General features: G+C 43.0%; 1 protein-coding gene across 1 annotated transcript in view; it reads right to left on the bottom strand.

Annotated features, from left to right (window-relative positions):
* The window catches only part of LOC141066014 (P-selectin-like), a 927,434-nt gene that overhangs the window by 714,332 nt on the left and 199,403 nt on the right, over positions 1-13,699 (bottom strand). Inside the window, exon 3 of the mRNA XM_073557950.1 lies at positions 5,818-6,204. Within this exon, the coding sequence (XP_073414051.1) occupies positions 5,818-6,204 (387 nt within the window). The remainder of the gene's footprint in view (positions 1-5,817; positions 6,205-13,699) is intronic.

Raw genomic sequence — 13,699 nt, 5'->3', positions numbered from 1 at the left:
CTATGTCACAGGCTCGATGTCGCAGGTGTGAAAAATGTCACTAGAGGATAATGGAGATTTTGAATTTCTGCACACACTTGTGGACACTGGACACTTTTGGATTGTGTGAGGCCCACTGAATATCACAGCGCTATGTCACAGGCTCGATGTCGCAGGTGTGAAAAATGTGACTAGAGGATAACGGAGATTTTGAATTTCAGCACACACTTGTGGACACTGGACACTTTTGGATTGTGTGAGGCCCACTGAATATCACAGCGCTATGTCACAGGCTCGATGTCGCAGGTGTGAAAAATGTCACTAGAGGATAACGGAGATTTTGAATTTCTGCACACACTTGTGGACACTGGACACGTTTGGATTGTGTGAGGCCCACTGAATATCACAGCGCTATGTCACAGGCTCGATGTCGCAGGTGTGAAAAATGTCACTAGAGGATAACAGAGATTTTGGATTTCTGCACACACTTGTGGACACTGGACACTTTTGGATTGTGTGAGGCCCACTGAATATCACAGCGCTATGTCACAGGCTCGATGTCACAGGTTTGAAAAATGTCACTAGAGGATAATGGAGATTTTGAATTTCTGCACACACTTGTGGACACTGGACGCTTTTGGATTGTGTGAGGCCCACTGAATATCACAGCGTTATGTCACAGGCTCGATGTCGCAGGTGTGAAAAATGTCACTAGAGGATAACCGAGATTTTGAATTTCTGTACACACTTGTGGACACTGGACACTTTTGGATTGTGTGAGGCCCACTGAATATCACAGCGCTATGTCACAGGCTCGATGTCGCAGGTGTGAAAAATGTCACTAGAGGATAACGGAGATTTTGAATTTCTGCACACACTTGTGGACACTGGACACTTTTGGATTGTGTGAGGCCAACTGAATATCACAGCGCTATGTCACAGGCTTAATGTCGCAGGTGTGAAAAATGTGACTAGAGGATAACGGAGATTTTGAATTTCAGCACACACTTGTGGACACTGGACACTTTTGGATTGTGTGAGGCCCAGTGAATATCACAGCGCTATGTCACAGGCAGAAATTGGCTAGTGTATGACAAACTACAAGGTGTATATAGAATTAAATATAGAATTGGGCAGAATAGGAATCTCCCTAGAGTGTAGGTCTGTAAGAACGGAACAAGTCCTCGACTTATCCTTACAGAGCGACACACAGATAGCTTCACTGTGGCCGTGATAACAGCCGTTACACGGTACTGAGAGAGGAGCGTGCACGTACACGGCTGTCCGGTGTACGTAAAATTGTCAAGCTCCGTGTTTTTTAAGTATACGGACTGACACACGCTGTCACTCTATAGTTTTGAATGTCATCAAACAGCAAATATATTTAACTGTTTGAAAACTAGACAAAACTAGAAGGTGCAGGTCTGTAAGAACGGAACATGTCCTCGACTTATCCTTACAGAGCGACACACAGATAGCTTCACTGTGGCCGTGATAACAGCCGTTACACGGTACTGAGAGAGGAGCGTGCACGTACACGGCTGTCCGGTGTACATAAAATTGTCAAGCTCTGTGTTTTTTAAGTATACGGACTGACACACGCTGTCTCTCTATAGTTTTGAATGTGATCAAACAGCAAATATATTTAACTGTTTGAAAACTAGACAAAACTAGAAGGTGCAGGTCTGTAAGAACGGAACATGTCCTCGACTTATCCTTACAGAGCAACACACAGATAGCTTCACTGTGGCCGTGATAACAGCCGTTACACGGTACTGAGAGAGGAGCGTGCACGTACACGGCTGTCCGGTGTACGTAAAATTGTCAAGCTCCGTGTTTTTTAAGTATACGGACTGACACACGCTGTCTCTCTATAGTTTTGAATGTGATCAAACAGCAAATATATTTAACTGTTTGAAAGCTAGACAAAACTAGAAGGTGCAGGTCTGTAAGAACGGAACATGTCCTCGACTTATCCTTACAGAGTCACACACAGATAGCTTCACTGTGGCTGTGATAACAGCCGTTACACGGTACAGTGTGAGGAGTGTGCACCGCTGTATGGTGTGAAAAAATGCACGCTCAGTACCTCACCAGGACAAAAAAAAAATTGGGATTGCTTTTAAAAAAGCAGTTTGCAGAGCAGTGGGTAAACAGCAATGCAGCCATCAGGAAGCCTTAGAAGGCAGCCTAACAACCAACACCGCTGATCCAGCAAAATATAGCCTCCACTTGCACTGCACACACAGTGACTGGTGTGTTGTACAGGCAAAATCGCTAGCAGCAGAAGCAGTTTTTGGTGTCTTCTTCCCTGCCTAACGCTCTCCCTACAAAATCATCAGCAGCAGCAGCTCTCCCTATTCTGAGATCAGCATGAGTAACATGGCGGTCGGCGTGCACGCCCTTTTATACCCCCTGTGACGCCCACCAAAGCAAGCCAATCACTTGCATGCCCTTCTGAAAGATGGTGGTGACCCCTGCCTATGTCATCACGTTGCCCACAATGTCCGTTTATCCTGATTGGCTGAAAAAGAGCGCAAAACAAACTTTTGAAACGCGACTTTGGCGCTTGAGTCGCCAACCTTATGGCCGACCTCATCTTAGGGTGGGGTTTCGTTTCATGAAACCCGACTTTGCCTAAAGTCGGCGACTTTTGAAATTTTTTGACCCGTTTCGCTCAACTCTAGTGATGGGTATATGGGCACTCTACTATGGGAAGGAGGATATGTATGATGGGTATATGGGCACTCGGCTATGGGATGGAGGATATTATGATGGGTATATGGGCACGGGCCTATGGGATGGTGGATATGTATGATGGATATATGGGCACGGGACTATGGGATGGAGGATGTGTGATGGGTATATGGGCACTGGACTATGGGATGGAGGATATGTATGATGGGTATATGGGCATGGGACTATGGGATGGAGAATATGTATGATGGGTATATGGGCATGGGACTATGGGATGGAGGATGTGTGATGGGTATATGGGCACTCGACTATGGGATGGCAAATATGTATGATGGGTATATGGGCATGGGACTATGGAATGGAGAAAATGTATGATAGGTAAATGGGCATGGGACTATGGGATGGAGGATGTGTGATGGGTATATGGGCACTCGACTATGGGATGGAGGATATGTATGATGGGTATAAGGGCACGGGCCTATGGGACCATGGATATGTATGATGGGTATATGGGCACTGAACTATGGGATGGAGGATAATTATAATTTGCTATAACTAACCACAGTTAGTTACTATGCCCGGGCAGCGCCGGGCTCTTCAGCTAGTTTCCTATAATGCTGAAAAGCACAGCTGTTTCTTGTGTTATTGTAAGTAGCCTGCATTTGCCTGAATTTGCAACCATGGCCTGGGGCAGCATAATTGGGACACAATTGGTCGGCAATTGCATAGAAAGCTGCAAGCAGTGGATGTTGATGATTTGCTCAAGTGCATTCAGTGTCGCAGCACATTCTTCAGACAATTAATAACCTCATTGATATCAGCCAATATGTGTAAGTGTGAGTATTCCTGCACGTAGTGCTCATTCTTTATAGTGAATAATTTGAGATATTTTGAAAACCTTGTTTTTTCCCCTATTTGCATATTATTAACTTTGTCAAGATTTCTCATTGACTTTGAACATCCAGGTCGTCTGGTTTCTATGATGTTCTACATGACTGTATAGTAGCGCAGCTACACATGATGTAGCTGCGGGTGTAGAAATCCAGCTGGAGTCCTGATAGAGAAGGCAAAGATGGTTAATTATTACTGTATCTGCTTCTTTTCCATCGCTGTATATACAGTGCTGAACAACGCTGTGTATACTGTTATAAGAAGTGCTGATGGCACTTCTACCTTCATACACAGAGGCAATTTGTTCACTGTGTATAGTGAGGGAGCAGGAGCTGCTGGGTCACAGGATGCATTAAATAAATCTACCATAAATAAATTAATTAATTAAAAATAGACAGGTAATACATAACATTAAAAAAATGTCATTGTCAATCCAAGTCAATGTTACTAGGCCTGATCCTGTAAAAAAAATATACATGTCCGTTATATATATAAGAAAGATTGTTACAGAATGCAGAATAATTTTTATATTTATGTTACTCGTCCTCTGTGGTCATAAAAAATGTAAAAATAGACATTTATTTTCCTTTTTTTCTCATTGATCAAAAAATGAAGGAGAAAGTATAACATCAATATGAAACCACCCCATGTATCATGAAAAAAACACACAAAAATTACTGGAATATAAAATTAGAAACCAAATTTCAGTTCTTTAAACAGCATATACAAAAAGCCTAAAAATGTGCCTAGTCAGGAACAAGACTAAATATCCCAGCCTTGAACTGGTTAATATGTCTGATGACCTATGATTTCCATAACTCCCATGACTTTTCCTTCTTCGTGTTTAAGGCTATGTGCCCACATTGCGTTTAAATCCGGACACTAAAAACCGGACTCCTTCCCCGAAATCGTGCGTTTTTTTCCGCGCGATTTTACCGCGATTATGTTCGCGATTTTGCAGCGATTTTCGAGTGCGATATTCAAGCACTTTCCAAGTGATTTGAAGCATCACTTGGAATGTGATTGACAAGTTGGTCACACTCGTTAAACATAGTGTTTGACAAGTGTGATCAGGTTTTTACTATTGAGGCCGCCTATGCGGCCTCAATAGTAAAAGAAAGAATGTAAAAAATAATAAAAAAATAAAAAATTGGAGTATATTTACCTTCTGACGTTCCATGCAGTTCAGCGACGCTCCCGTTCCCAGCGATGCCTTGCGAGACCTGTGATGACGTTGGTCTCGCATTGCTATAGCGATCTCACGAGACCGCTAGAGTCATGCGAGACTACGTAATCACAGGACCTTGCCGCAAGGCATTACTGGGAACGCTTAGGCGGGAATGCAGCGCGGGACGCCGGAAGGTAAATATACCCCGATTTTTTATTTTTTATTCTTTTTTTTACAGGGGTATGGTACCCAGGGCCTGGAGGACAGTCTCCTCTCCTCCACACCGTGGGTACCAACCGCACATGAGACGCTTAACTTCGCGCATGGTGGGCATAGCCACATGCGGGAAGTAAGCGATTCTCATGCATTCCTATGGGTGCGGAATCGCGGCAATTCTTTGCGATTCTGCACAAAAGAATAAGCATGCTGCAATTTTTTCCGTGATGCGATTCCGCCACAGAAAAAAGCGCAGCATTAGCACAGTATGTGCGAAATGCCATAGGAATGCATGGGGTGCGTTCTGTACACGATTTTTAAACGTTTTCGCAGCATTTTCGAGCCAAAAATCACGGCAAAAATGCTTAAAAATCACACCGTGGGCAGACAGCCTTAATCTTAAGGAGTGTATATAGGGAGGTTTTACTATTTATTTTTTGTACATCACCAAGTGAAAAAGGGCAATTTTATTATTCATGTTGTCTTTTTTGCAAAAATGCTTACCTCAAAAAAACAGAAAAGTGGAAATGTGGTAAAATAAATAATTTACTGCACTAATCTAGCATGATATTTTTGGTGGAAATCACTTTTAAAGAAATGAAGATGTGAAATGCACAAGTCATGGATTTCCATTGCAATGTCAGATTTTAGTATTGAGTAGTATAGGATTTATTTTTTATATTTTTAATTATTGGAAACTTTCTGCCTAGTTTTATATTAAACGTTTCTGAAAACAATGGACCTCATGTATAATGTCAGGGATTTCCCAGAAGACAGCAAGATTTGTTACTCACAAAATTTCCCACAAAAGGATTATTTTTTCAGGGATTCCTCCATGCTAAAAGGTAGCATGCATTGACATTTACCTAGATAACATAGCGCCCTTTTCTTTCTGTCACATCTTTCATCGTTCCATTTACCACTTTCTTTTACTCTTCGTATATAGATCTCCACACAGTCTTGGTTATTCCTTTTGTTGTTTGGCTCTCCATGTGCCCAATTTTCTTCATTTTTTGTAAGTGTTCTATTGGTTCCGATCCAAACCCAAGTGTTGTTTTTTTTCCGTAAGCCTATCCAATAGTGCGTGCTGTCATTAGGCAGATACTGAGTTAAAAAAGAGATTTCTTCTTTGTTCTGAATTGCAACCATGTCAGTGAAATTTGTTTTACACCAATTATGGGATTCATTCCATGTTTGCACTGTGGTGCTATAATGATACGTCCATCCAGATACTTCTACAACTCTCAAAAATCCTAAAAAACAAAATCACATATTGGATATTGAACATAGAAATTTCACACTGGTTAATGCTTACACTATTATTATATACACATACACTGTATTCTTTAATTTTCTAAATCTTATCAATTCTAAGCACATTTATGAACTTGAGCCCTGATTTACCAAGACCGGGAATGTTTACACCAGTTTTGAAGAGGGGGTGTGGTGAAGTCAAAGGCATCTGATTCATTAAAGGGAATCTATCACCCCATTTTCGGCCTATAAGCTGTGGCCACCGCCATCAGGGGCTTATATACAGCATTCTGTAATGCTGTAGATAAGCCCCCGATGTAACCTGAAAGATAAGAAAAACAAGTTAGATTATACTTACCGGTGGGGCGGGGGCGGGTGCAGTGGGTGTTGCGGTCCAGTCCGGCGCCTCCCATCTTCTAGAGACGACGTCCTCCTTCTTACTTCTGCCGCAGCAGCTGCGCAGGCGTACTTTATCTGCCCTGTTGAGGGCAGAGTAAAGTACTGCAGTGCGCAGGTGCCGGGAGAGGTCAGAGAGGTCCGTGGCAGATGTAAGGAGGAGGACTTCATCTCTAAAAGATGGGAGGTGCTGTAGATAAGCCCTGATGGCTGTGGCCACATCTTATAGGCCAAAAATGAGGTGACAAACTCCCTTTAAAAAGTGTTTTTCCTTTAATGATTGAGGAGTGACTTAATACCTGCTCCCCAAAGCCTGTATTCACCTTCCGAGCTAGGTCAGTTTTTCTAATTGAGACTTTATGAGGTAATAATTCTAGATTGCTTTAACGGATGCCAGTGATTCTGAGATTGTTTTTTCATGACATTCTGTACAGTTCTTCATGTTAGTGATAAATTTAGTTCAATATTTTTTACATTTATTTGTAAAATATTGGAATTTTGCCAAAAATGTAAAAAAATTTGCAGTTTTAAAACTTTTAAGTTTTAGGCCCTTAAATCAGATAGATATATCATACAAAATAATTAATAAATAACTTAACACATATCTAGTTAAAATCTGTATCATATTTGAAACATTTTTTTGTTAGGAAGTTAGAAGGTTCAAAAGTTTTTTTATTAATTTCTCATATTTACAAAATCAATTTTTGGGGACCACATCACATTTGAAGTGACTTTAAGGGGCCTATGAACATTTTTCCTGGGTGAAACTGTACTTATATACAGCACTAGTTAGGCCAAAAATCCCAACCCCCCAAAAAAACATATTTGTCATACCGGTATCTCCATGGCAGCTCATATCTGTGTGTGCTCAAACTTTTGCCAGTTTATGGCGCTTTTCTTTCTTTTTCCTGAGTGAAACTGTACCTGTGGCCTGTTGTTTAAAAGAATGCAACATAGTGCTGTATATTGCATTCTTTTAAACAACAGGCCACATTTTAGAGTGGGGTCTATCTGTGACACGCCTCATACATTTGTGTGTCAAAAAGTGAGGCATTTTAGGCCTAAATTACCTTTTCTTGCAGTCTGTCACTCTAGTTATATCCAGCAGTCTTTCGCATCCACCAAAAAACAAATAAACATATTTGACAGTGTGGTATATCTGTGACACACCTCATATATCCGTGTGATAAATATTTGGGGATTTTAGGACGGTACTCCATTGATTTCCTGTCTGGTACTTCAGTTATATACAGCACTATGTTGCATTCTTTTAAGCAACAGGCCACATTTTAGAGTGGGGTCTATCTGTGACATGCCTCATACATCCGTGTCCCAAAAATTGAGGCATTTTAGGCCTAAATTCCCTTTTTGTGTCAGTCTGTCACTTGTTATATACATGCAGTGCCTGGGCTGACAAACATTTCCCCATGGGGGGTACATTTTTTAAAATTATACTATGGGCATCATAGAGACCCTTGTCAAAATTTGGACTGCCTGTAGCAGCACAGAACACGTTAACTGTTATGAATGAGTCACCGAGGAGGAAAAACAAAAGCAAGCTAAGCCACAGAAAACCAGAGAGGTTGGTAACTAAGCGAATTGCAGACCCCTAATCATATCCACACAACTAGCAGTAGCCGTGGAGCATTCCTACGATGATCCTAGATGCCTCATCACAGCCGGAGAGCTAAATAAGCCTAAAGCAAGAAAAGGGGAAATCTAAACTGCCCCAGAGCAGACCCCAAAGCAACAGACAACCCCCAAACATATATTGTCGGTGAGACAAGATGAAAACACAAACACAGATAGAAAAATAGGCTGAGCAAACGATGGGGCCCACACTAACTAGAAAGGACAGGAAAGGAAAGATGCTGTCTGCAATCACGCACAAAACCCTGCCAAAAAATGTCCAACACTTTCTGATAACAAAAATCCTGAAGTCGCTAGACTTCAATTCCCTATATCAGCACTCTGGTATATTCTGAAGACAGAGCAAAAAGAGACCAATCTGATCAGGGACAAAAAGCAAACTGGCATAAACAGAGACATAAGAATGGAAATTCAGCACAGCCCCAGCAGGGGCTGGCTGACCACAAAAACTGAGTAAACCAGACCAAATCTCATGTGAAAACATAGCAGAGCACACTTAGCTTGAGAAGGCAGGAACAGAACTGGAAACCAGAACCTCAGGGCAGGGAAATCACCAGCACAAAATTAGGGAGTCGGCTGTCTTAAATCCAGTCAGAGACTACTGATGTCCACTCACAGTCCTCCTACTCAGGTGGCAGGTCTCTGCAATTTAGATCAGCTTCATTACCTACTGTCACAACTAGAGGGAGCCCAGATGGAGAACTCACGACTCCTCTGTCAACACAGCCAGCTCCACCACTCTCTCCAGAAGCCAGAGGTAAACCAGAAAATGAGGTCACAACAGTAACCCTCCCTTGAGGAGGGGTCACCGAACCCTCATCCACACCACCAGGCCAATCAGGATGGACCCGTGAAAAGCACGAACCAATTTATTGGCATGAATGTCAGAGGCAGAGACCCAAGAATTGTCCTCCTGGCCATAACCCTTCCACTTGACCAAATACTGGAGTCTCCATCTAGCCAGATGAGAATCCAGTATTTTCTCTACCTCATATTCCACATTAGTCAGAATAGGATTTTCAGGTGTCAAAGAAAACGCCGAATCCTGGGGATCACCGCGCAGCAAGGAGATGACAATTTTAACCTGCTGCTCAGAGCTCCCCGATGAGTTAGGCTTCAAGGCAAGAAATAATTTACAATTATTCTTAAAATTCAAAAATTTAGACCTATCCCCAGAAAACACATCAGGAGTAGGGATTTTTGGTTCAACAGCATGTGATTGAGCGAGATAGGCGGAAATTCCCCACACTTCAGCAGCGAGCTGCTCCACACAATCAGACAATTGCTTAAGCTCCATTAAGGAAAAAATCCTCCTACGGCCCCAGAGAAAAAGAGGAAAAAATACATTAAAAAAATTCTGACACTTTTCTTTTTTTACAATTTTTTTTCCTGCTTTTGAGTACCCTAGAATCTGCGGTATGGCTGGTGATTCTGTTATGAATGAGTCACCGAGGAGGAAAAACAAAAACAAGCTAAGCCACAGAAAACCAGAGAGGTTGGTAACTAAGTGGATTGCAGACCCCTAATCCTATCCACACAACAAGCAGTAGCCGTGGAGCGTACCTACGAGGATCCTAGATGCCGCATCACAGCCGGAGAACTAAATAAGTCTAAAGCAAGAAAAGGGGAAATCTAAACTGCCCCAGAGCAGACCCCAAAGCAATAGACAGCCCCCAAACATGTATTATTGGTGAGACAAGATGAAAACACAAACACAGATAGAAAAATAGGCTGAGCAAATGATGGGGCCCACACTAACTAGAAAGGACAGGAAAGGAAAGATGCTGTCTGCAATCACGCACAAAACCCTGCCAAAAAATGTCCAACACTTTCTGATAACAAAAATCCTGAAGTCGCTAGACTTCAATTCCCTATATCAGCAATCTGGTATATTCTGAAGACAGAGCAAAAAAAGACCAATCTGATCAGGGACAAAAAGCAAACTGGCATAAACAGAGACATAACAATGGAAATTCAGAACAGTCCCAGCAGGGGCTGGCTGACCACAAAAACTGAGTAAACCAGACCAAATCTCGTTTGACAAAATAGCAGAGCACACTTAGCTTGAGAAGGCAGGAACAGAACAGGAAACCAGAACCTCAGGGCAGGGAAATCACCAGCACAAAATTAGGGAGTCGGCTGTCTTAAATCCAGTCAGAGACTTCTGATGTCCACTCACAGTCCTCCTCCTCAGATGGCAGATCTCTGCCATTTAGATCAGCTTCATTACCTACTGTCACCACTAGAGGGAGCCCGGATGGAGAATTCATGACTCCTCTGTCAACACAGCCAGCTCCACCACCCTCACCAGAAGCCAGAGGTAAATCAGAAAATGAGTTCACAACAGTTAACCCTGGTGATTTAGTGGCGGAGAATGCGGAGACATAATGATAAAGCATACTGAAATCAAACAAATAAATAAAAAATGTGAATCCACCTATGAAAGAGAAAAGAAAAGGGAGGGGTGAACACAGGTTCATCGAAATGAAGCCATAATGTGTCCAACGAGATATGTATGTCCCTAGCAACAGCTCAGAGACAGGGATATAAATTAAAATATAATATAATAATATTTCAATATTTTTCTATTGGAGAGCTATACACTAGGTCTTAAGAGGATATTACAGACATAGTAAAACTGTAAAATATATGCACAAATGGGAAGAATAAAGGTACATTTCATTGGTATGTCATATGTCAGTTCCCCCCTGGGGGAGTAACATTTGTTTTAGTTTCAAATTTGTTACGGGCATCATAAAAACACCCTTGCACAAAAATTGAGTGGTTTTTGCATCACAGAATACGTTCACCCTGGTGTTCTACTGGTTATGCATGATGAGGATGAGGATAAGGAGGAAAATAACACCAAACAGACCAAATCATGAAGCGGATACTCATGTGTGGTTGTGAAGAGGTGCATGAGAATAATACACCTCCACAAAAAAGACAATTTATTTGAGGTTATGTTTTGCTGCTTTCATTCGGTGGTGTACAAAAGACTGTCCAAATCCAGGCCTTGTTCATTTTTATAAAAGTCGGCCTGTCAGCATTGTCAGTTGACAGGCGGATGTGCTTATCTGTTGTAATTCCACCATCGGCACTAAAAACCCCCTCTGACAGAACGCTAGCAGGAAGGCAGACCAGGATCTCCAAGGCATAGAGAGACAGTTCATGCCACGTGGCCAAAATATTAAAAGGCACAGAGGAATTACGGTGGACGTTAGTACCATCTGCAAGGTACTCCCTCAGCATCTTTCCAAACATTGCACTTCTTGTGCCAGCACCCCTTGCCTCTGTGCCGGCATGATGGGAGGGTCTGAGAAAAGTGTCACAGAACTTTGCCCTTGTTCCCTTGCCTGAGCTGGATTGCACTTCTGTCTCTGTCACTTGGACTCCTTGGTTATACCAAACTCAGTTGTCTGCTGCCAGCGTTCTCACACGGGAAATTTTTGCAGTCATTCCATTGCAAGGGCCCTCTGGTACAGCAACATTTTTGTACACCTCTCTGCCTCTGTATGAAGAGATTGAAACTTCACCTTGTAGCATGTGTCTAGTTTTGTCACTAAACCAGTAATGAGTGTAACAGAAAATATTTAGAATGCGAGGTTCACGGGAAACACAGCGCAACATAAAGTCAGCCCATTGCTTCCCAGACTGCTAACAGGCAACACTTCTGTGTCCTCACCAACAGGACGACTGACCATGCTGTCCTCCTCCTCCTTGTCCTCAGGCCTAAAAAACTTACTATGAACCTCAGTAAGATCATTATAAAAACATCATTGTAAATACCTTCTTGTAAATACATCCATGTAGTTTTATGCTCCCCCACCGCATTTTAATTGTAAGTTGTCATGAGGATTTTTTTTTGGGGGGGGGTTAAATTATTGTTATGTTTGTTACTTAATGTAGATTGTATGTTGTCATGAGCAGGATTGTTTTGTTTAAATTACTATGTAAAATATGGTGCCTAATTTAGAAGGAAATTGTAAGTGATTGTTTGGTCATTAATGTGTTTGAACCTGCTTCTAGTTGAGTGATTGATGCGTAGCTGACTGTGGATCAACAGAGGAGGTAGCCGACTGTATGGCTGATAAAGTAGGTCAGAGGCCTATCACACCTGGGCCTTCTTACTTTAGTCAGTGGGTTTTTTTGTTGTGGGTGAGAGGCGAGGGCAAGGAGCCCTGTGGATATAACTTGGCAGGCTCACTTTGACTTGCTATGTGTGGGCTGTAAGACAGAGGTCCAGACACACAGAAGGGCATTTCAGAAGCAAGATGAGCTGTCTAAGTTGGAGTAGCCTTCCCACAATCCATGGAGCAGGGCTGTAAGGAAAAAGGCCTATTCCTATTCTAGCCAGCTGATCTAATGGGTGAGAGGCAGAGAGCCTTCTCGTTACATCCTGTAGGTCTACCGGGTGAGAGGCAAGGAGCCTTCCCGCTACACTTTGGCAGGCTCTCTCTGACTTGCTAAGTTTGGCCTGTAGGCAGAGGTCCAGGCACACTGGGAGGGCATTTCAGAAGAAAGGTGAGCTGTCTGCAGAAAAAGGTTGAAGCCATGGCAACTTTTTCTGTGTACAGTCAGTGCCCCCAATGGGATCCAATGACTGGGGTATGGACAACTGAAGGCTGTGCTGGGACAAGGACGTGGACATGCTTGATGATGGTGCTATTTGACTGTGGGCAACGGCAGGTGCAAGGCAGGAGGCATCTTCGCATGCACCGTGGAAAGGGGATTGGCATGCACGCACAACACTGGAATAAGCTGTGGTGTCACCCGCAGACACTGTTCCTGCAGCATGGGGTTGGGCCCACAAAGTTGGGTGCTTTGTTGCCATGTGTCTGAACATGCTGGTGGTGGTAAGGCTGGTAGTTTTGCTACCCATGCTGATGCTGGCATGACAGGTGTTGCAAATGGCCTGTTTGGGGTTATCGGCAGAGTCTTTAAAAAATAACCAGACTCGGGAAGACCTAACTGTTGGACTGGCAACTTTCGTCAGGTTGGTGTTACGGGGAATGTTTGCACATCTTCTATCTGCAGCCACCACACTGCTTCTTTCTGCCTGAAGTAGTGCGACACCTACCTCCACCTGTGTGCTGCTGTCTTCACTCTGCATGTCCTCCTGCCAGGGTGAGTCTATTACTACATCATCCACCACCTCATCTTCCACTTCCCCAACCTGGTCCTCCTCCTGACTTTCCGGCAATTGTGTCTCATCATCATCCACCTCTTGTGACCATGGCTGCTCAAAGATTTGTGCATTGCTACACGGAATATCATCTTGCCCCGCTTCAAGTGGACCGGGTGAGAGGCACAAATCTCTAAACGGAAAACTGAACAGCTCTTGGGAGTGTCCGAGTGAGGGATCAGTTGTCTCAGGGCACTCAGCATGGTGGGAGGAAGGAGGATCAGGGTAAGGAATATGCGGTCCAGATTCACGGCTACTGTGAC

This window comes from Dendrobates tinctorius, unplaced genomic scaffold (assembly GCF_039654945.1).
Source record: "Dendrobates tinctorius isolate UK_male_01 unplaced genomic scaffold, ASM3965494v1 ptg000012l, whole genome shotgun sequence".
Taxonomy (NCBI): Eukaryota; Metazoa; Chordata; class Amphibia; order Anura; family Dendrobatidae; genus Dendrobates; species Dendrobates tinctorius.
The sequence above is the reverse complement of the archived record's forward strand: the minus strand, read 5'-3'. Positions and strand labels throughout refer to the sequence as shown.